The sequence below is a fragment of the Astatotilapia calliptera genome, chromosome 23 (assembly GCF_964374335.1).
Source record: "Astatotilapia calliptera chromosome 23, fAstCal68.1, whole genome shotgun sequence".
Classification (NCBI taxonomy): domain Eukaryota; kingdom Metazoa; phylum Chordata; class Actinopteri; order Cichliformes; family Cichlidae; genus Astatotilapia; species Astatotilapia calliptera.
The window spans coordinates 41,386,998-41,411,318 of NC_137443.1; the positions used below are offsets into that span (position 1 = coordinate 41,386,998).

At 39.4% G+C, this 24,321-nt stretch overlaps 3 protein-coding genes and 1 pseudogene across 6 annotated transcripts; 2 read left to right on the plus strand and 2 right to left on the minus strand.

The window, feature by feature from the left end:
• Positions 1–1,064: 1,064 nt before the first annotated feature.
• LOC113016020 (uncharacterized) lies at positions 1,065–12,056 on the minus strand (annotated as a pseudogene). The gene is made up of 6 exons (XR_013905310.1): positions 11,901–12,056; positions 11,536–11,778; positions 10,732–11,022; positions 8,298–8,318; positions 2,002–2,250; positions 1,065–1,398 (listed from the first exon to the last, which is right to left on the minus strand). The product of XR_013905310.1 is annotated as an uncharacterized LOC113016020 (transcript).
• LOC113016013 (gamma-crystallin M1-like) lies at positions 2,759–7,998 on the plus strand. Its single transcript, XM_026158455.2, has 6 exons — positions 2,759–2,863; positions 3,040–3,288; positions 3,441–3,712; positions 6,439–6,460; positions 6,622–6,849; positions 7,527–7,998. The coding sequence occupies exons 1-6, from the start codon at positions 2,855–2,857 to the stop codon at positions 7,797–7,799; spliced, it is 1,053 nt and encodes a 350-aa protein (XP_026014240.2). The 5' UTR covers positions 2,759–2,854; the 3' UTR covers positions 7,800–7,998.
• Positions 9,411–10,446, plus strand: LOC113016017 (gamma-crystallin M2-like). The gene is made up of 3 exons (XM_026158461.2): positions 9,411–9,603; positions 9,788–10,030; positions 10,107–10,446. Exons 1-3 carry the CDS (start codon positions 9,595–9,597, stop codon positions 10,374–10,376), a joined length of 522 nt encoding a protein of 173 aa, XP_026014246.1. The 5' UTR covers positions 9,411–9,594; the 3' UTR covers positions 10,377–10,446.
• Positions 12,057–14,396: 2,340 nt separating the features above from the next.
• On the minus strand, positions 14,397–22,447 carry LOC113016001 (protein boule-like). 3 transcript variants are annotated; one of them, XM_026158439.2, is made up of 11 exons: positions 21,855–22,432; positions 17,901–18,029; positions 17,718–17,809; positions 17,508–17,562; positions 17,329–17,404; positions 17,007–17,167; positions 16,553–16,624; positions 16,410–16,445; positions 16,211–16,327; positions 15,873–15,965; positions 14,397–15,289 (listed from the first exon to the last, which is right to left on the minus strand). In XM_026158439.2, exons 1-11 carry the CDS (start codon positions 21,879–21,881, stop codon positions 15,143–15,145), a joined length of 1,005 nt encoding a protein of 334 aa, XP_026014224.1. In that variant the 5' UTR covers positions 21,882–22,432; the 3' UTR covers positions 14,397–15,142. The 3 variants fall into 3 exon arrangements, with proteins under 3 accessions (XP_026014224.1, XP_026014225.1, XP_080153610.1); XM_026158440.2 differs by lacking the exon at positions 16,211–16,327 and having other exon boundaries at positions 21,855–22,437; XM_080297484.1 differs by lacking the exon at positions 14,397–15,289 and having other exon boundaries at positions 15,894–15,965; positions 16,148–16,327; positions 21,855–22,447.
• Positions 22,448–24,321: the final 1,874 nt, after the last annotated feature.

Sequence of the window (24,321 nt, forward strand, 5' to 3'; positions counted from 1 at the left end):
CATTAAGACCTGTTCTGTGCAATTTAGAGTGTTTACATTATGTGAAACTGTAGAATATTACATCTTTCTGTCTAGTTTCATTAAACAGGATAGACCTTTTATTTAGTGATGATTTGGTTAAGTCCATTAGGAACCTTCAGACTATATATGTAACAGCTTTAAAGTAATTAAACATCAATACATGCAAGAAATTGATCAACTATACTATACTATAATGTACAATCTACTCAATAAATATTTAAGATGGACACAGGGGGGGACTCTGCACTCCACAAGTGGCCTTAGCCAATTTGGCCATGTCACCTCCAAAATACACAATATGAGCACTTGTGCCTCATATTGTTTCTACTTTCTATTTACTCCAAGTGCTTCAGTTTTAAGGCACACACTTAATGGATCACACGGGCATAAAAGAGGGTGACAACCTTTTCAAACAACTGATGTCCTTCATCTTTCTTTTCCTAAACCGTCTAAAAATAAAGAGGTGAATCCTTAAAAGTCCACCGAATGAGTCCTTTTGATTTTATCTCCTTGGATTGTTTTTTATTTTTCTTCTTCTTGGGTTCTCAGTCTTGGTATAAGCTTGGGGGGAAGTTTTGTTCGTTCTTGTTTGGCATTCAGCATGGTTTGCTCATTACAAACCCACTACACTTTCACATCTTTTGATTGTTTCAACACGGTTCTCTGTTCATATCGTCTTTTAATTTATACACAGCACTTTGTGACTTTAATGTCTGTGAATAGTGCTATATAAATAAACTTCACTTACTTATGCTTTACAGTTTCCCTTCTTCCTAAAGTCTTTGAGTTTTAGATACAAATAGAAGTCTTATGAGCTTCTAGTTCTGAAATTTACTGATAAAATAAAACCGAACTCTCTCAGTATTCAGAATTCCTTATTATTTCTGTTTGGGATGTATTTCCTAATAGTAAATCCTCTCTCAAATACAGAACTTTGAAGCATCTGTAAATGCAGTTAATCTTCGAAACTTTCTAACATATTACTTACAACTGAATTTTGACTTATCAGTATTTACATTAGAAAAACCAGGGGTGTGTCTGGATGGGATTTCAGCTTGCTTTATTATTATTCACAGTACATTTGGAGTGTGTCATTTTGAGTTAACAGGAGTCCATAATGCGCCTGATGGAGCTGAACTTTGTGATGTTGCTCCCCATCTCTCTGAGGTTCCTGTACTCTCCTGGCCTGAGGTACAGCATCCTGCCTCTGAAGCCGGGCTGCTCGAACATCAGCCAGTGACCGTCCATCACGTTGCAGGACTGACAGTCAGACATGTGAAAACGATCCATTATGTTGTCGCAGTCGTCGCTCAGCTCGTACATCTGGCCTCCGAAGTTCTCCCTCTCGTAGATCCTCATTCGGAAGGGGCCTCGGTGCTGTGGATGAAGAAGCAGAATGACTGTGGCCTGTAAGTCTATAAAACTTATCTTTAGCTGAGAATGTAAATCTAAAACTACATCTTGGACAACATAAAGTAGCAATATTATTAAAAAAATTAAATATAAAATTAGCATAAATAGAATTTTTAAAACTATATTTTAATGTTTCCCTCCATTCATCTTCTTCCACGTTTATGAAAACTTTTGCTGCTTCATTTTATATCGCCATATCCATGGGATCTGGAGGTTTTGTTCTCTTTCATTTAGGACAGGTGATTACACCAGAGGATGGTTAAAGAAGGCTGGGAGATATGGATGACTTCTAGTGAGCGAATCCTAAATTTAAAATATTATACATGCAGAAAGATAGGACTGAACAGCTAGGCTCAATTTTTATTTCAATATATTTCACAATTAATTACAATTTTTCTCCTGCATGCAGGAGGGCAGCCTTTGTGCTCAGACAAATGTTGACCAGATGGCTGTTTCTTTTTAGCTTTTATTGTCACTGGCCTTCTACATCTACATATTTAAAAGGTCTCTGTCTTGTCCATTCTGTTGTGGCTGGGCCCCGAATGCAGCTCAATGTCATCCACCTACCGTGGGGATTATGCGACTGGATCTTATGCAGTCGCTCATGCTCATTCCCATCAGGCGCTGGTTGTCTGGGTATTCTCCTCTCCTCACCAGCATCTGATGGCCCATGAAGTTGGACTTCTCATAGACCATGAAGAGGCCACTCTCCACCCTGCAGGAGTTACACCTGCTAAGGTAGGACGTCAGCTCTGGGCAGTCACTGCTGGTTTCATAGGAGCGACCCTGGAAGTTCCGGTCTTCATAGAAAATGATCTGCAAAAGAGAAAAACAAGTGAAGTATATATAAATAAGCAACCTGTAAACAGCTATTTTGCATATTTGTTATTATGAACTTGTGAAGTTTAACTTTAAAACTTCCTACTGTTATTGGCTAAGTTTCACTTACCCTCCCCATGGTCATGGTTATCTCAGATACATCTCATCAACATCGACCCTTTTCCCTTTTTATACATTGCACAGCTTGTGCTGAAACCTTTGAGTCATCACTCTATATTGTGGCACAGCAGCACTATAGCGTGGCAGACTGCATGTCCGATTCTGCAAATAGGTATTGTGATAGAAATTTGGGATTTATGCTCCCTTCCAGCAACTTCTACTATTGCATTCATCTCTCTTCTGTAAAAATCTATGTAGTATGAACATCAGATCTGTAGATGAGACTGAATGTTGTGGTAACAATAACAGTATTAAACAAACTCTATTGAGGTATACTGTGAAATGTGAATGCTGTGCCACGTGAACCTCATGATGAGTCAGGATTGTTTCACACAAAGGTGAGGAAGGTGGTCTCGGGCTCATACTGTATATAAAAGTGGCACGGGTTGGCATCAGTTGGAAAAAAAACCAAACCGTCACCATGGGCAGGGTAATACTTCTCATTTGCTTGTATAGTGCTAAAGAAAAATCTGACAATACTGAACAATTAAGACTTGTGGAAACATCGCAAGAGGGTTAGAAATGCAAAGCAAGTCCATCCAAATATTAAATCACTACTCTGTGGCGCTGTCAGCTTACCACCTCTTTCCTGTTTATTTTTTGCAGATCATTTTTTATGAGGAGAGGAACTTCCAGGGTCGCTCCTATGAGTGCAGCAGTGACTGCTCCGACATCCACATGCACCTGAACCGCTGCAACTCCTGCAGAGTGGACAGTGGGTGCTTTGTGGTGTACGACCACCCCAACTTCATGGGTAATCAGGTCTTCTTGAGGAGAGGAGAGTACTCTGATTTCCAGCGCATGGGAGGCATGACGATGATGGATACCATTCGCTCCTGTCGCATGATCCCCATGGTAAGACATTTTGGTGGTTGTAGATGGTCTGTACCATTTCATGTGGGGATTGCACAGACACTCCAAAGTCCAAAGAGGTAGCTGCTAGGTCAGCTGGACCTGGGACAGACTGCATTTCTCATGATTCGTGTCTTTTTCCCCCGCTCCATTAGCACAGGGGACAGTTCAGGATGAGGATCTATGAAAGAGAGAACTTTGGAGGCCAGATGCACGAGCTGATGGATGACTGCGAGTCCCTCCAGGAACAATTTTATATGTCTGACTGCCAGTCCTGCAACGTGCTGGACGGCCACTGGCTGATGTTCGAACAGCCCAATTTCAGAGGGCGCATGATATATGTGAGGCCAGGAGAGTACAGGAACCTCAGAGACATGGGAGTGAGCAACATAATGAAAATCAGCTCCATCAGACGCATCATGGAAATGTGCTGATTGTCTGTCCGTTCACAAGAAACTCTGGGAGAAAAATAAAAAAAATGAAATATTTTTGAAGTATCTCTTTCGCTTCATGTGTGGAGTCAAAGATGCAAACGTCATGCTTTATATCCTTTAAGATAAACTTCTAAGTTTATCATAACCTTACAGCCTTAATCAGGAATATTTCCCATGGCGTTTGTGCACATTCAACAAAATACTAAATGCCATCACAACTTTCACACCAGCTGTGTTAGAGCAGGGGTGTCGAACTCCAGGCCTCGAGGGCCGGTGTCCTGCAGGTTTTAGATCTCACCCTGGGTCAACACACCTGAATCAAATGATTAGTTCATTACCAGGCCTCTGGAGAACTTCAGGACATGTTGAGGAGGTAATTTAGTCATTTAAATCAGCTGTGATGGATCACATCTAAAACCTGCAGGACACCGGCCCTCGAGACCTGGAGTTCAACACCCCTGAGTTAGAGGTTGGATCCCTCGATTCAGCATCATCACTTAAACAGTTTCTACTTAAATACTTATGTAGCAAAGCGCCGCTGTTGCTCTGTTGTTATCTCAGTTATAGATAATTGACATGGACACAAAGATAACATACAAAAATGACCATGATGGTCTAATGTAAACGCCATTTGTAATACAGCACATCACAGCATCACCGAGCTACTTTAATGCTCCGTATTGGCTATAATCAACATATCAATCAAAATATTATTACAGCTATGAGAAAAATAAACATTCCACAGGACTCTATACAATCATTTTAAAAATGAAGTACACCCCATGATTCAGCGGCAATAACTTGAAGTAATTAATGTATGACTTTATCAGTCTCTGGCATCATTGTGGAGGAATTGTGGCCCACTCTTCTTTTTAGTGTTGCTTTAGTTCCTTTGTTTATGCATTTGGTTACGCATCGTTCTCTCAGTGTCACACCACAACATTTTCATCAGGTTAAGGTCTGAACTTTGGGTCTTGCAACACCTGCATTCTTTTCTTTTTCAGTCATTCCTTTGTACATTTAGGGGTGTGCTTCAGATCGCTGGTCCTCGTGTACTAATATGTTAAATCCTGTGCAAAAAAGAGTTTCCATGTAAAATTACTGTCAGATTTAGGACACATATGCACTGGTGACTATGAGTTTACCTGGAGATGAAGTGAAGAGAGTGGTGACTATGATGTAGGAGGGAAGGGAGAGAAACCTAAAATATTAGTGTCCAATGGTCCAATGGTTCAGAGGTCCAATGAGTAATACAGAAATGGGAAATCTTTCCAAAGTGTTTCCATAGGAGTGATGATCATTTATGAATAAATAGAAAACATTGGGTTTGGGTTGAAATAGCAGGGATGGTGATGATTGTTTCCCTGAGACAGTCAACGTGGCTCAAGTGAAAACATACAACAATGAAAAAATGAAAAACCTTTGGATTCAAAGTTAACATGAATAAAGACAAAATAATTTACAAGAAAAATAAGAAGAAAGGAGGAGGAGGGAGAGCACGTGAGCATGTGAGCTGTCAGTTGCAGAGACAAAAAAAAAAATCAGATTTGCCAACATCAGTCAGATAAAGCTAAGAAATACAAGGGTAAGAGATGCATCCAGTAATGATAGACGCTATTTTTAATAAAGATAAAATTAGATAAAGAATACCAGATATTTAAATTAAAAAGGTTCAGTCCTGATAAATCACTGATGATTTACACTCACACCTGTGCATATGCACTGTTAATACATGAAGGCTAATGAACTTTGACAGTTTTAGCTGTCAGACACATGAGCTCACCTTTGACTGAAATGCTTTCAATTCAGTGACTGCAAGTTGGCCAGTTCCTGTAGCTGCAAAACACCCAAATCTTGACTGTTGGTTTGAGATGTTTGTGCTGATATACTATGTTTGGTTTTTGTCACATGTGTGCATTATGGCTTAAACATTTCCACTTTGGGAGATGCTTAAGCCATACTTGTTCAGCGTTTGTCTAATTGAACTTTACATTTGACATGCTAACCGAAGCCTGTAGAGTCTGAGATGTAGCTGCTTGGCTTTTTGCAGTTTCTCTGAGCATTGCACGGTCTGACCTGGGGGCGAATTTGGGTCCACTCCTGGGAAACGGTGGCATTGTGTTAACACACACCTGAATGCTCCAGACCAGCGACCTATCAAAATCTCTGCTTTTGCATAAGTGCTCACACTTTCAGTGAACAGTCACCCTGGATTGAATAGGCAGTTAAAAGAGTGGATGGATTCTATTGTTTCAGTCTTGCCATAAAACTAAATGCAAAGTCTGTCCTGTTTATGGTGTGGAAAAAAAAGAAATTAAAAAATGCAGCGTCAAGTGAGTTGAGAACTGCACCATTTCGTCTTTCAAATATTGTATATTTATCCGAAAATCAAAGCTTTTTTTCATCTTTAAACACTATTATTCAATGCTCTACAAATATAAATGTGTCCTATAATGAAAAAGATGTTTGCTTTGCCGCCATTAAATCTGCACAAGTTAAATCTCAGTAATTGCAGTGTTCACAGTTTGATGTGTAGTACAGTAGAGACTTCCATACTGATGAGCTGACTCAGTCATTCCGTACAATTGAGGCAGATTCTTTGGATGTCACATGATGCATAAAAGGCAGCGCGCCAGTGAGAAAAACAACAGAAATCAAATCGTGCGACCATGAGTGGAAAGGTAATGCAGGGTACAGATCCCTGCAGCAGCTGGTGTAGGACATTGAACTCTATATATACTGTGTCAAACTCAATAGTATTTTTATTCTGTAACTTCTGCCGTGCAGCACTGTCTGATATGACTTACTCTTACGATAATCTCAGACACTCTGAACACTTTCTCTGGAAATAGTCTCACACAAACACAATTTGTGTCTTTTTCTCTAGATCATCTTCTTCGAGGAGAGTAACTTCCAAGGCCGCTCTTTTGAGTGCGTCAGCGACTGCTCTGAGATTGCCTCTCACTTGAGCCAATGCAACTCCTGCAGGGTGGAGAGCGGGACATTCATAGTCTATAACCAGCCCGACTTCATGGGCCAGCAGTACCTCCTGACCAGGGGAGAATATCCCGAATGCACGAATACCTTTGGCTTCAACGACTGCATTCAGTCCTGCCGCATTGTCCCTGCGGTAAATATAATATAATCATTTGTAAAGACGAGGACAGTCAGCAATGTAAAGGATCAGTTTGTTGAATTCATGTGTAACCCATTAGATGAGAAGCTCAACTTCGTTGTCTGAAGCAGAGGATATGTGTTCTATATATGTCCAGCATATAGCTTCTATCACGCATTTTTATCTCTTTTTTTATCTCTCTTTCCAGAAACATAATTTATGTTTCTATAAAGCAATTTGCCACAAATGTGAATGTAGCCTACCACAGTCCTTAAAACCATAGAAAAAGTGCATAAAGTAACCAAACAGTCTAAACTTGAGCTAAAAAATTGATCGTTTTTGTTACACTTATTAGTCATGAATGAACATTTTGTATCAAAGCTGTTTTATGTATAGATCTTATATATCTAGCCTATAAGATCTGCTACCTGTTAGCATGCTACCTAGCAAGAGCTTAAGGACTTACATTTTTCAAAAGACAACTTTCCAGAACTACTATTAAGATTCCCACGTGACACAGCAGCACACACATTCTTCAACAAAAGTTATCATATAGCTTATTCCCATTTCCTTTCCAGGCCTAAAGCAATTTTTCGGTACCTCTGCATTAGCATTAGCTGGGTACATTTGTTTTCAACTGCAAAACTATGATTTCATTCCTTTAAAATATATACTTTTTATAACTTTTACAGCACAAGGGACTTTTTAATATGAGGATCTATGAAAGACCAAACTTTGAAGGCCAGATGCACGAACTGACAGATGACTGCAACTCCATCCAGGATAACTATCACATGTCGAGCATGCAGTCCTGCAAGGTGATGGAGGGCTACTGGTTGATGTTTGAACAACCAAATTATGAGGGCCGGATGTTTTTTCTGAAGCCAGGAGAGTACAGGGACTTCAAAGGAGTCGGCAGTAATGACATGAAATTCAATTCCCTCAGACGCATCACAGAATCTTAACTGTCCCATGACTTTTATTTGGCTAAAAGGTTTTGCAGATGGTTTGTTGTATTAATATTAACAAATTGTCAAAGGCAAAAAGAGAAAGCTTTGTTTTATCCTGAAACTGTGATTTGTGCATTGTTTGAATGTAGTTTCAGCTGTAATGTATAATTTACTTTTATTGTGTGGTGCACATAATAAATAGACTGGACACAGATCTGGGTAAGTTGTTTTTCAACTCAGTCCTCAATCAAAATAAATAGCTGATTTACCCAATCATATATGTATATTCACAGTTCACATATTGATGGTTCTAAATCTTTAAACCCACTTAAATAAATACATTATAATTTTCTATATTTTTTTTATTTAACACAACTTTGCTAAAAACAAGGGCAAACCAGTTTTATATTTTGAATAATCAGTAACTAACACATTTTGGCAATCTTTTTTGATATTTCCGGTAGAACAATTGCTCTCATTTGCATAATATACAACTTTACATACAATACTTACATTCCCTACTTTATTAACCATCTATCATCTATTTTTCAGTTTTCACTATACTGGATAACTGTATTAGGATTACATGAATGGTTCTTCTTAATGTCCTTAAGTTTTTGTTTGATAGAAGGGAAAGTATTTTATAAGGGTTGAATTCTGATAGACCCATTGTTCACTGACTAAGTTACACCAGTAATATTAGTATAGTAAAACAAACTGCCTGAACAAGCTAACCCCTGTATGAAAAAGATCAAGTGTTGCACTTCTGGCAAATGTGGGTTTTTACTGCAATAAAACTTTACAGAAATATGTTTTATAGACTTTACAACTTTGCAAGGTTCTGAGATATGAATAATTACAATGTCACAATAAGCCTCTTGCAGTTAAAATGCATGCTGTACACCATATATATATTTATAGATGACTATAATCATGATTAAGACTATAATCATGCTTTAAATTAGGCAATACTACTTTGACACGATGCTCCTAATCCACAGTATCGACACTGATTCATATGTAAATAAATTAGTAATGATTTAATTGTCATATGACAAGCAAAGAAATCAAATAATCCTAACAATACAGATTGAAATGTATTGATGCATTAATAATAGCACGTTATACTTGCTGTATCTCCATTGCATTAAATAATCACAGAGTGTATTAAACATCGTATCAGAAAAAGCTGATAAGAACCAAACAAAAGCACAACAGACAAGAGGTTATTTAAAACAACTTGTTTGCTGACATAAAAAAAGTGGTTGAATTGTTGGACCTATAAAAGGCTGCTGCCACTTTGCACAAGGGTGCAGCAGTGGCAGCTGAAAGCAGTACCATGTGAAAGATGTTCACTGCAGCTTTTATCACTTTTACAAATGCATCATCTTTGCTATTAGCATTAACATTAATACATTTAATTATACGCAATGTGTAAAATGTGTACCCTAACACACGTGAATGTAATTTGGTGATATGTCTATATACCATCTTTCACCATTCCAGTGTAAATACTGTATATGTTTAGGGATTTGTTGACAATAGTTGTTGGTATTTTTAGTTTAGTTGTGGATTTTATGTGTAGGCCATTAAACAAATGCAAGGGGCAGCTTCGGCTCAGAAAAAAAAACAGCTGATTTGCACTGCAGACCTCACCAAACAAAGCACAAGAAAAAAATATGTTCTGTGTGAAAAAGCTGACCAGCCCAGTCATTGTTCTCAATCACAATGACACAGGTCATCCATGGGTTATAAAGGCAGCCTGGAGCCCACGGCTGCTGCTACAGTGTGACAAAAGTTAGCCGACACAATGGGTAAGGTAAGGATACCTTTTTAAAAAAAAAAAATCCTGTTCCTTTTGTGCTTCTGCATACCTGCATGGACTATTCATCGAAAACCAGTGATGCAGAACCACTTCACGTGTGGTATTTTTAGCAAAATGTCTTTAATTTAATCAAGCATGCATCCAATTTACCGAAAATCCCTGAATAAACTTCTTTCAGATCATTTTCTACGAGGACAGGAACTTCGATGGTCGCTCTTATGAGTGCAGCAGCGAGTGCGCTGACCTACATTCCCACTTTAGTCGCTGCAACTCCATCAGAGTGGACAGTGGTAACTGGATGGTCTATGAGAGACCCAACTACATGGGCTACCAGTACTTCCTGAGGAAGGGCGAATATCCAGACTACCAGCGCTGGATGGGATTCAACGACTGCGTGAGATCCTGCCGTATGATCCCTATGGTAAGTCTCAGTTGGGCATTTTTGTATTAAAGGTTTCACTGATCTACACTTATGATTGTAATCATCATTTCTGCAGCACCAAGGCACTCACAGACTGATGATCTACGAGCGCCCAGAACTTGGAGGACAGATGATGGAGCTGACAGATGACTGCCCCTCCCTGTATGAACGCTTCCATTTCAATGACATCTACTCCTGCAACGTAATGGATGGCTACTGGATCTTCTACGAGCATCCTCACTACAGGGGACGGCAGTACCTGATACATCCTGGTGAATACAGGAGGTTTCATGAGTGGGGAGGCATGAGTCCCAGGGTTGGATCCATCAGACGCATAATTATGTGAGAATGCCGATGTGAGATATTTCATGTGAAATATTTTAAAAAGTACTACCAATAAACCAAACAAAAGACCAGAGTGGTGTCAGCTGCTTTTTGTTTGTTTTTTTCCTGGTTGCTTAAACTTTTTAGAGTCGTCTGGAATATTTAAGGACTGATTGCTTCTCGTTACCTCTGAAGAAAGCGGCATGAAATGGTCTAAGTCAACACAAACATTTCTTGTCTAACAAACTATTGTTTTACAAGAAGTTTAAATGTTACAGCAAAAAAATGTTTAAACATCAAGGCTGTCTTCTTTTGGATAAAGACATAAACACAAGCAGTTTAAGCCCAGCATATTTATTGAGAAGAGACAAAGGAACAAGGTTCAGAAGGTTTTAATTAAAGTCGGTGATTCGCCTGAGAGAGCCGATCCTTGGACTCGCACCGCCCCAGTCACTGTATCTGCGGTATTCGCCAGGTCTCAGGTAGTAGGTCCTCCCCCTGTAGTTGGGCTGGTCGTACAGCAGCCAGTGGCCGTCTACCACATTGCACGAGTTAATGTCAGACATACGGAAGCGGTCCTGGACGTTGGGGCAATCGTCGCTCACCTCCTGCATTTGGCCGGCCATATCTGGACGCTCATACAACTTGATTTTGTAGGAGCCCCGGTGCTGCAGAACAATGTTTATTAGTCAGACACTATGGAAGAGTAAAACAGTCCATCTAAGACAATCTAATGGAAAAACATCCTTAACCAAAAAGTTCTTCTTCAGTTTATGTTTCTTTTGTGGAGCAGGGACGACCAGATGGTCCCAGCATCTGAGCCAACTGGATGTGGGGAACCAAATATGATGAAGGTTTTGGTCAAACATTAGCTGTCAAGGATTTATATTCTGAAATGTTCCCCAAAACTAAATTTATATCAATTTTATTCCAAGTTGTCTAATAATAATGACAGTTCCTTTACAAAGTTTGTGTTAGAGTTTCTACCTGTTGATCCAAGTCAGCCTTTATTTTACTTTAGCTTCTTCATTTTGTTACTTTGAGTTTTATTAATAATTTATTGAGCACATACATGTCTTCTTTCTTTGACCTTGCTTTGTACTCCAATAATTCAACAATTCAACATGCCCACTTCTAAATAATATTAACTCATTGCATCTTTAATACAATCTTATGCTTACCATGGGAATCATGCGACAGGAGCGAATGCAGTCATTGATTCCGATCATGCGCTGGTTGTCGGAGTACTCCCCCCTGCGCAGGAAGTACTGGTGGCCAAGATAGTGAGGTCTGTCATAAACCATGAAACAGCCGCTCTCCACCCGGATGGAGTTGCAGCGGTTGAAATAGGGGTGCAGGTCAGCACAGTCGCTCATGCACTCATGGTGCCTACCCTGGAAATTTCTGTCCTCGTAGAATATGATCTGCAAATGTATTTCACAGCATTCGCAAATTTTTAGCTCCTTTTTCATTCAAGCTCCTAGCTCAAGGTTAATGTTTTGCTTTGGTTTTTAATTCTGTATTTTCAGTAACATAATAAACTTACCTTTCCCATTGTTATTTTAGTGGGGGCCCGACTGATGCTCAATAGATGCCCTCTGTGCTGCTGTCCTTTTATATAAAGTAGCTGTGTGATGGCACAGCATAAAGTATTGTCATCCAAATAGGTTTTATAAAACAAATCTGGTTATGTATAGCGACGCACTGCAGTGTGATGATGAGTTATTGTTGTCCACTTTTCACACGTTCATCACTATTGATCAAAACACCATAGTTTGCTAGTGCCCCACGGGTCAGTGATCACATTATGTGCAAAACAACTGCGTCCTTCTCATTCAAATAGATTCCTAACTGTACAAATGCCAGGGTCGGAGCAAGTATTTTTCCTGAATTTTGTCATTCAGGGATCCTGGACGGCTTTGAGGGGCTAAAGGCTACAGTTTTTTGTTTGTACCTCAGGCTGTTTTGGATAATCAATAATTTCTACAACGAAAAATGATTAAATCTTGTCATAAACTTGTTTAAGGGATAATTAAATCTACCTTTACCGTTTTTTAATTGATTTTTTTTTTATCTAGCCATAATCACAGAACTGCTGTGGCCCTGAGTGTAATGTAACAAATGTTAGAGCTAAATAGCAAATATAGATACACTAAAGCCTCTACTGAAATTGTGAACATCAGTATTTGTGTTTGTATTGACATCAGCATTGCTACAGTGCCCAAGTATAGTGTTTAGCTTGGACATTATGTCATCTTTGCATATATTTCAATCATTTATGGAAACAGGCTACACTGTTGTTGAATTAATTATTCAATTTTTAGGTTTGCTGATGTTTACTGTGGGTTTTTGAATGGAGGCTTCGCAAAGTAAGCGCTGCCGTGTACACCCCCATTTAGGGCCTATGATAACGCATGCCTGTACCTGATGATAACAGAAACACTAAATCCAAATCCTAGCATTTTTATGGTATGGGTTCCACTCTGTTTCCATGAAATGGTTCGTGTTGGGGCAGCTTTAGAAAGAAAACTTCAGTAAAGCAGAAATTTAAATTACTGCCTGTATTTTCTATTGACATTTTTTTCATGTAAACCTGTTATTCATCCAGTATTATTTGTCAGTTGATATTATTAATAAAGATTACAGCATTGTATATACACATGATACACAGTATTGACAACAGTTTGTTTACATTGTTTGTTTATCTATATAATGGAGGGAAATCCAAGCCAAAGCTTCAGTATGCCAATTTCACTATTGTCCATGTAAGGCCTAAAAGTGACATTATAAAGTATGAAGCAGTTAAAAAAATAATAATTATTGATTAAGAGCCTGGGAGACTGTGTAGTGTAGTTTGCTCCCTTACACTAAGCTTGAACAGGAGACCTTAAATATGATGCTGTTTGCCACTTCTGGGTCACAGAATCTATTTTAATGTGTTGTAATATGTGTATTACACATATGTGAAAGCTTACTTTCAGTTTTACAGCAGGTAAAGCAGATCTTGAAAACTGGAAAAACTCTGAAAATGACATAAAAACGGTATAATGCTACTTATGCATAGACACACAACTTTTTTTTTTTTTTTTTTAAAAACTTCAACCTAAGGTCACGAGACTCCATCTCTTGTTATTCTAATAAGCTGGCATTTTGTTGGCTTTGCCACTCTGCCAAGGCCTTTATCCCATTCATACACATAAAATCCCTGATTCATCAGTGCCAGACTGCTCCATTATTCAGCTGCAATTATCCCATACGGTGGCCACACATATAATGTCTAGAGTTTACAAATCCTTCCGAGCATTTAAAAAACTATATTCATCCCATCTGTGCTAAACTGATGTATGCAGATTTCATATTCATAATGCAAATCCTGTGTTACACACTCAATTTGAAAGATTTGCTCTAAAAGGCACAAATCCTTTGCACTGTGATCATTGCTTTAGAAATGGAAAATTAATATTAAGTCATCTACAACTTCAAAACATTTTAATTTGATATTGTACATTTCAAATCACAGACCCAATAAAGGATTTTTAAGACCAGATAATCTGAAACTTTGTCTGATATTTTTTCTTCTTGCTTCTTAAAATATAAAAAACATGTCCCACATTTGTTATGTGTAGTTGTTTATTTACACTTTAAGTACACTTTGCCTGACTGCTTGGAGCAACTGGTTGTTTTGTTTGTGGCAAACAGGGAAGTTACAGAGTGCCCTCTTGTGGACAAACTGTGCAATGTCAGCAATGATAACACAGTTGAAGGGTGTTTCCCCCCCCCCATCTCTTCTTTACTTTTATCATTTTCACTTATTGGCTGTTCTAAATCCTGACACAGATACATATATGCAAATAGCGATTACAAGCCAATAACATTAATCTACCGATAAATCAGTCTGGCTTTACTTGATTTTTTGACCCATTTACTTTAAATCTGCACATTTAAAATATGCTGTTATTTTAAACTGTTAAATATTCCCATTTTCCATCCTTTCAGGCACCACTTCAGAATCGCTGCCTACAAATGGAAACAACATGGCGACTACACCACAGGAAACATTTATTACCACTGAAGAACTTAAAATTATGTGAGAACAAAACAAGCTTTGGTGGTCATGTGACATTACAGAGCTATTATTTTTTTTTATTATTTCTCAGTTTTACAGTTTGCTTTAAGCTTGAAAACCTCAAGCAAAATACAGAACAAAAGCAAAGAAAATGAACAAAGACGATCAGCAACGTCATAAAACCACACAGACAATTTTAAATGTATAAAAACTAATTTGTCTATTTTAAATGACTAAGCACAAATAGCTGGAATTGAACAAATTACTATAAAATTGACTGTTAGATTTGATATAATTCATATTTAAGTTGAAGTCCAAATTTCAGTCCATGAAGGTCATGACTGGACTGTAATGACTGTAATCTTGAGGGTACAACTTATTACTGCACATGAACATCTTCAGCTTTTATTTTGATCAAGTCAAGATATGCTATGAATACTTATGTGTTTTCACACTAAAGTAAATACTTGTTACTGGGATACTTCACCACTGCTACTATTTGTGCCTAAATGTAAAAAAACAAAAAAAACAACAACAAACAATACAGCGTAAGAAAAGAACCCCACTGTAACAGTAAATCTCAGTCATCTGACTGCACAACTAGATGAAAGCTTACCTTTATTGTGTTGTAAGGCTGAGGTTTATCAGCTACCCATAGGGCAAAAAGGAAGTGACTAAAATTAGATGTGTAACTCGTTTCTCTTGTAAAGCCCTCGGTGGATTTAGCCTACATTTGACATTTGGGGAGTGTGAAACATGGAGGCGTCTGGAGGCTCTATTGATTCTGGCAGATGGTGGTATTCCTTGTGGTGGATGTGGCGGCGGTGTCTTGGCTTGTGATGGACCCACGAGGGTGAAAACTTTAGATTCTGCAGAGGGAGGAAAAAAAATAAAAATAACACACTATGACTCAGTGAACACTATTACACTAACCATGACAGAGTCAGAGGAGAAGCAGTGGTACAGTCTGACACTGGGTGTGCAAGAAAATAATTTCCTCATTTAGACTCCATCTATCTAACTTGTACTCTTACTTTGGCATCTTTATAACTTGGGACCATCCAAGAAACACCATACAGAGAAAGCAATCTGGTGATATATAAGAGTGCTAGCTATAAAGACACTCTTACTTATCACCTGCACCTGAGCCCTCCCCTACTCAGACACAGAGACCTATTATTATTTTCTTTACTTACTGTCATATATAATTTGCTGTAATGATGGATGTTCACATTAAACATGGCCAAAGTTTAAAATAATCATGTTAGTATACAAGTTAAACCCTCTGAACCAGATGCTAAGGCTTCAGACTGGTCTAAATACTGGTTGTGCAGGGGGTTTTTTTGCCTCTTGGCTCTTTATGATGTCAACGAGAGCACAGACGCTCTACCCACCTGCTGCGAGGACCTTTTATTTATGAGCTGGCTTACAGGAGGGATATCCATTTCTTACCTTTCCAGGGTCATGCTGCAGAACAGCAGGTGCCATTTCTTCTGCTCTCTGAGGATACACTGGGTAAACATGCTGCACTGTTGGCTCAAGAAACTGCAAGCGTAGAAGAAAAGGACAGAGTAAGTGCCTCCTGAACAGCATGTTTCCTCAATAGTCATGACAGAATTATAATATGGTACGTTACTTCATTTTGCACACAAGCTACAAATATAGCAGAAAGATCGAAGGCATTTTACAGTCATGTATCATGTCTTATCTAACAAAATAAAACATACTCAAGGGAATAGATACAGTTAAATAAATGTGCAACATTTTGGTCTTCCTTGATGAATCTGCACCTCCACTGTGGAGTCCTCCATGAACAACACAGGTGGCTGAACAGAAACTCCATCAGCAGGCAGGTAAACATATTGTGACTGCTGGGGGTACAAGACTGCATAGGATGGCATCTGCCACTGGAGAACAGACATCAAGAACAGGTCAAAACTGGCCAAACGCTCCTGAACTGAAGCTAAAGTCAAGCTGCATTTTGCCTACCTGGGGTGTATTCCACTGATACTGGTTTGGCATGCACTGCAGTGAGAGTAGGCAGAAAGAAAGTTTGCTGTTAAATAACTTGCTGTGCTTGTTAAATGGCACCAATGGGAGAAATGATTGGATCCCTGAAAGGCTGAGCTGACCTGGTAGTGGTGACTGGATAGTTGCTCATACACAGGCTGATAAGGATGGGGGCCCATTGGCGAAGATGGCGGCTGGAAGAAAGTCATCAATCATGCAAATATTTAAAGTTAGAAAAGAGCTTCTGATTCATCTGCGTTACTGCAACTATAACTGGAGATGCAAGTTTGGTCTTTGTGGGTATAAATTTGTCTCTTTTAGAAAAGACACCACAAACGCATGAGCTCTTATTAGACCAGCTCCCTTGGATAAACTGGTTAAAACCAAATTGGCATTTATAACAGCTGATTAGGGTGGTGGTGGTGTATGTTATTATGTTGTTAGTTTTGCATTGCTTAGTTTGTCCACTAGAGGGAGCTACACCACAAACTACTACCAGCTGAGGCAAACTGAGCATAAAATCAAGCCTTCTGCATAGTACTGAAAGTGTTAAATGGGTGTTATATGAGCACTTACAAGCCACTGGTAGGAAGGAGTATTTATGTTGGAGCAGTGGAAGTAGGCAACTCCATTATGGTAAGTGTAGGGAGAGCCTGTGGATGTGGTCAGGTAGAAGGTCCCATAGGATGTTTGCTGAGACATGGCAGGTTCAAGGCTGGCTGTAGAGGTGCTCTTTGCTGAGAAAAGAATGAAACCACAGAACCATGATCTGGTGTCTTTAGCCATCACAAGAAATGTGCCTGTAAAAGCTGGACCGACCGTAAGCCTGAAATTTAGTACTCCAGATAACAATTAATCTACATGTTCAAACACCTGCACTACTGGACCGTCAACCTACTTTGACTTGAAGGTTGATGCTTTCGAAAAGCCGGACCAACACTGAGTTTCTTGTCTTTGAAAGTGACTCCATTAGTCTGTAACAGCACATAAACAAACGTACAGACAACAAATTCTAGTCAGATTACTTGCATGATTATATGCATGAAATATTCCAAAGCAAGACACTAAACTACTTACATTGTTGATGATTTTCAGAGCATCTTCTTGGGTTTCAAATGTAACAAACCCATATCTGTTAAAAAACAAAAGGCAGAGCGTGTTTTACTGTGACAGTAAATGTGTAAATAACGCTTATAACTCTTAAAGTCAAAGCTGAGAAAATCAGCTGTGCATACTTTATCATTCAGTCGCACTCTGTGTATGAGAGGAAAAAGACAATGAACTCACCCCCTCGACACTCCTGAATGATCTAAGACAATCTTCACCTCTTTCACTGTGCCGTGTTGAGAAAAAATGTGCCGCAGGTCACGCTCATTGACCTTGAAACACATTAGTTTGGTTCATCATTGCAAAAGAGCTTTTAAATCATGGTCTGAATCATTTGCTCTACATTATTTCAGCAGCCCTCACCCTGTAGTCAAGTCCCCCAACAAAAATCCTGTTAGGGATCACGTTGCCAAAGGTGGTGCTGTGGTCTGTCAGGCTGTCAGCATAATCATCTGGAAGTAGCACATCACTTAGGGAGGAACTGCCCCCGCTCTGGGAAAAAAACAAACACCAAATATAATTTTGTGTGAAAAGTTTCATGTCCAGCTTTCAAGCCAAGAGCAATTATTTTATTTCTCCTACCAAAATTTCTGTATTTATGTGTACATTATTGTGCAAATGTAAAGTGGAAAATACATATCTCTGTTCACTCAGGCCCAAAGACAGCGTGTACTGGTCTTACTCTGGGCCAGTAAGAAGCTTTACACGTAATGAGGTTGGCCTGATTTTTTAATTTCTTTCCCAGAAAGTAGTCAAGATTATGAGTATTAAAACTTAAGTGCTACACTTACTGGACAGTTTATTAGGTACACCTTGCCAGTACTGGGTTGGGCCCCTTTTTGCATTCATGGCACAGATTCGACAAAGTGCTGGAAACACTCCTCAGAGGTTATGGTCCATATTGACATGACAGCATCACACACATCCATGATGTGATTCTCTCATTCCACAACATCCCAAAGATGCTCTTTTAGATTGAGATATGGTGAGTGTGGAGATCATTATAGTATTGAGTCAGGCAGGCTGTGGTGTTTAAACAATGGTCACCTGGTACTAAGGGACCTGAAGTGTCAAGAGAAAGGCATTGGGACAGTCCTCAGCCCAGGCAAAGGTTTTCCAGTTTTCTTGAGCCCCTGCACACTGCAACCTCAGCTTCCTGTTCTCAGCAGACAAGAGTGTCACCGTGTGTGGTCTTCTGCTTCTGAACCTCATCTGCTTTAAGGCTCAAAGTGGTGCTCCTTCAGAGCTGATCTTCTGTATACTTTGCTTATAACGAGTGTTTATTTGAGTTACTGTTGCCTTCTCTCGGCTCAAAGCAGTCTGCTCATTCTCCTATGTCCCCTCACCTCAAAAAGGCATTTTCACTCAGAGATTCCCCCTCACAGAATATTTTATCTTTTCCAGACCATTTTCTCTAAATCCTAAACATGGTTTTGTGGGAAAATCCCAGAAGATTAGCAGTTTCTGACACACTGAGACCAAGAGGTGCAGCAGCAGGATTACTTGTTCAGTGACTTTGAGTCACTTACTTGCTCTGTGATTGGCTGATTACATATGTGTCTTAAGGAATAGGTAACTAGCTTTACTTAAAGTGGCCAGAGATTATGAATCCCACTTCTATTTACACAACCTGACTCGTAAAATGAATGTAGCCATGTTCACAAGGAAATTCTGCTCTAAAACTTAACACTTAATCCAGCTGGATTAAGTGGTGTGCTGGAAAACCAGCACACCGCAGACCACGGCCTCTCTGTGTGAGGATCTAAACGTATTCTACGCTAGATTCGACACAGCGAACACCATGAGACCGGACAGTGTGCGCACCGCGGATGACGTCAGTGCGCACACTGTGTCTGAGGAGGATGTGCGGAAGTGCTTCAGGAAGGTGAACGCACGCAAAGCTACTGGTCCGGACGGGATTCCCGGCCGCGTCCTCAGGTCATGCGCGGCTCAGCTGGCTGGAGTGTTCACGCACATCTTCAACCTTTCCCTCTCTCTGTCTGTAGTCCCAGCCTGCTTCAAAATGGCCACCATCGTCCCTGTACCCAAATCCTCCACCATCTCCTCATTGAACGACTGGCGACCTGTAGCCCTGACCCCCATCGTAAGCAAATGCTTCGAGAAGCTGGTCAGGGACTTCATCTGCTCTGCACTACCCGACTCACTGGACCCTCTACAGTTTGCATACCGCCACAACAGGTCCACTGATGATGCCATAGCCCTGACACTACACACTGCCCTGTCACACCTGGAGAAGAGAGACACGTATGTGAGGATGCTGTTTGTAGATTACAGCTCAGCATTCAATACCATCGTTCCCTCGAAGCTGGACAGGAAACTGCAGGATCTAGGACTGAGCAGCTCCCTCTGCAGCTGGATCCTTAGCTTCCTGTCTGACAGACGCCAGGTGGTCAGACTGGGCAGCATCACCTCATCCCCCATCACACTGAACACTGGTGCTCCACAGGGGTGTGTACTGAGCCCTTTCCTGTACTCACTCTACACCTACGACTGCACAGCCACTGACAACTCCAACATCATTGTGAAGTTTGCGGACGACACTACAGTGGTGGGTCTTATCACCAACGGTGATGAGACGGCTTACAGGGAGGAGGTCAGCGCCCTGACCCACTGGTGTCAAGACAACCATCTCACCCTCAACGTCGCAAAGACAAAGGAGTTGATAGTGGACTTCCGGAGGTGCAGAGAAGTACACACCCCCATCACCATCAACGGTGCTGCTGTGGAGAGAGTGAGCAGCTTCCGGTTCCTTGGCGTACACCTGGCTGAGGATCTTACGTGGTCAGTACACACAAACAAAACAGTGAAGAAGGCGCAGCAGCGCCTCTTCTTTCTCAGGAGACTGAAAAGATTTGGCATGAACCCCCGCATCCTCAGGACCTTCTATCACTGTGCCATTGAGAGCATCCTCACTGGATGCATCACCACCTGGTATGGCAACAGCACCGCCTACAACTGCAAAGCTCTCCAGCGAGTAGTGCGGTGCTCTGAACGGATAATTGGAGGTGAGCTTCCCTCCCTCCAAGACATCTACAGGAAGCGGTGCCTGAGGAAAGCGGGGAGGATCATCAAGGACTCCAGTCACCCCAGCCATAAACTGTTCAGACTGCTTCCATCAGGAAGGAGGTTCTGCAGCATCCGGTCCCGTACCAGCAGACTGAGAGACAGCTTTTTCCATCAGGCCATCAGACTGCTGAACACGTCATAGACACCTCAGCTTCACTACTGGAACTTCAACATTATGCACTCCACACTGTATATAAATGCCACTTGTTTTGCACATATTCAACTCTGTATATTTTATATATTTTATTATTATTATTATTATTATTATTTTATTTTATTTTTTTTACTATTTAATTTGTAAAAATGTGTATACACACACACACACACACACACACACACGTAGGAAAATATTTAGTATACACATCCAGAAATGCATACACTATTATATATTGTACATATATTTATTAGTTTCAGGTTGGCCATTCTTGTATTTTGCTCGTTTGTGTTGTTGTGTTTGCACATCTCTGTTGCTTGTGGGGCTCGCACACAAGAATTTCACTCGCATGTGCTGTGCCAGTGTGCCTGCACATGTGATGTGACAATAAAAAGTGATTTGATTTGATTTGATTTAATCAAAACTAACAAAATAAATAATTAAACAGCAGGTTCTTAAACCAAAGTAGATGTACCTTCAACCTTTATACACAAGAAACAGCCTCTGGGCTGGGTAACAATTCAATTCCTTTAAAGATTCACTTCAAATGTCCAAAGAATATGGAGAAAAATTGTCAGGAAGATACAACACAGTGAAAAATGATTAGCAATTAACTTAATCAGTATATTTCCCTATAGTTTAAAGGATTGTGTGCAAATTGAGAAAAAAAAAGTTACTCAAACAACACGAACTTTTTAAAATTATCTTCAACGAGCATTAATATTTCTCAGGTAAAAATGGTTTAAATCGTGTAAACAGCATGCCCCATTAAAGTGTAGTTAACGTCTTAGCTACTTTGAACTAACCTATTTAGCTAGCATGTTGCCAAGTTATATATATTGCACAAGTTAATTCCAAGTTAATTAGCATTTTTCTTAATGTATTTTTCACGTAAACTAAGATTATAACCAACAATTTATTGGAAATAAAGTAGCTCAAAAGTATCGAAAACTAACTGTGATAAAGTTTATATCACATAACATAACCCAGCATTACTTACTTACCTTAGCTCCGTTAGCTGTTAGCTAAAATAATTGCTCGCAAAGCGGCAAGGGCAAACTTGGCAGTGCACTCACCTTTTGGCTCTCCGCTTCCATAGCCATATTATTCTGAAGCTAAAAAGATAAATGCACGTTACTGCTCTGATTAACGGTGGCCTATTCACGATTTGGCTAATGGTTGTTACACAGCTTCATTGCTCCCCTCCGACCGTTAGGTTAGGTTAGCCTTCACCACTCACACGAACTATGACCTCATCAGTTGGTTTGTGTATCTCGGAAAGCAACGGGTGAATACGTAACATTTTTATTACTTACTCTAAAAGTTTTTTTTTATTGTCTCCCATTAAACTATGTATGAAGGCGTGTTTTCACCACAGATTATTATTTTTTATTTAATTATTTATTTATTTTTGTCTTAAGTCAACATTGTGGGATATTATCTAAAAAAAAAAAAACACTTAATAACTCAAAATTTCAAGGTATCAAATTTTCATGTATTTTGAAACAGTCAACACAAAAAGGTTAAGAAAAAAAAAGCATTAACAGAATTCAGTGGGCTACATACTGAACTTAGAAACCCACATCCTGTTGTGCTACTATCAGTCAAATCTAGTACCAATATCGACACTGGTATCGATATTTAATGATAATGATACGCCCACCTCTAATGTACGCTCTTATTTTAACTACAATAATAAGTCATATAATTTAATTTAAAAAAAGAGACGTTAAAACAAGTTTTATTTTTTCTTTTACGTCTTAATAATTCCAGACAATATAATTTTCATAATAATAAAAGAAATCCTTTCCCGGCTTCTTTCTCACCTTTTATAGAGAAAGAATAGCCACAATGTCCTGTTTGGTTTTAGGTGGGGAAATGTGCTCATTTTAAACCTAAAATGTGCTTAACTGCTGAATCCTTTCCTGATTTAAAAAAAAAAAAATAAAATAATGGGCATGGAACAATTTTGCTGTCCTACTTCAGTCCACGTTTGTTGTATTAAAAAGTACAGTACTAAAACGTGGCCACATAGAGGCGCCATTTCTCTGTTGCTAAAAAAGGCATAGGTAGTCACAGAGACCCAGGGCGCATCGGAATCAAGCATGTTCTTCTCTTTTCTTTCTATTTGAACTATGAAAGTGAAAATTTTGTTAAATGTGAAATATTGCCAAAGAAATCTGTCTACAAAGTTCACAAATATCTCATCACTGACTGAATCCCTTTGTGCTGATTAAACACACACAGCTTATATTTCCACTTAAAAATCTTTTTTTGTTTTTGTTTTAATGTGTTTTAATATTATGTTCCTCGCCATTAAGAGCTGCAGGAAAAACTAGAATAGAGTGACTTTTCCACATTTCCACATTTCTTTCCTCTCTTGATGCTTCAGGAGCCACTTCAGATGTTGAGCAAAATCCTCACGGAGCCATAATTTGTCTATGATTGGCTGCAAAGTGTTCTGAAACGCCATCATTTGCATCTCGTGCCCCCCCACCACCACCTTTTTATGCTCCTCCCTGGGACCACAACAAAGTGACACTGAACACTGCACAAAGTCTTCAAGAGCTGGAGGGTGGTGGTGTGGGGGAGGGGGGGCAACCAATTCATACCTAGTAATACTAATAGTGAATGAAAAACACACAAGCAGGAACAGGATTTGCCTTGAACACATCCATATTATTATGAATAAATGTGCAAACACAGTTTATAATCCACTCAGTGTGTAATTCTTCTCAGTCTGTGTTGCACATTTCCCACCATTACACCCTTCTGTCTCTGGATTGCTTGCCCTCATCTGAGTAATGTGGGCCACACCATTACTTGTCATTCATTTCCAGCTTTCCTTAATTGCTGGGGTGAATTTGCCAACGAAGTCTGACTGTGCAAAATGAGAAGGGCATGTTTGATAATTACAGCAATTTACGAGCTAAAAGTCCTTTTATACTCCACAAAGATCATTTAAGACACAAGTGCTGTCAGGGCAACTCGCCTGGCTGTTTGAGTTTTCTCTGGAAACAAAGGAGAGTGAAGGTTTTATTCTTTGACTGTTTTAGTTTGTCGCTTTGTATTGACTACCCTCATTTCCTCTTAATATAAATTTTCCATGTTATACATTATTTTTCCCCCCACCCTGTCATTGCTAGGGAATGTTGTGCGTCAGAAGCCTTTCTATCACTGCGTTTCAAGATTCAAGACTTTTTATTGTCATCAGACCGACAAATTAGGACAATTCTCCAACACAGGGTTCCAAAAAAGGACTTGAATAACATAAATAAATATATATACATATATACACATACATACCCACATATATATCTGCTCATACATACACCCATATCTATCTATCTATCTATCTATCTATCTATCTATCTATCTATCTATCTATCTATCTATCTATCTATCTATCTATCTATCTATCTATCTATCTATCTATCTATCTATCTATCTATCTATCTATCTATCTATCTATCTATCTATCTATCTATATATATATCTATAGATATATAGATATATATATACATACTCAGTTAGATTGGGATG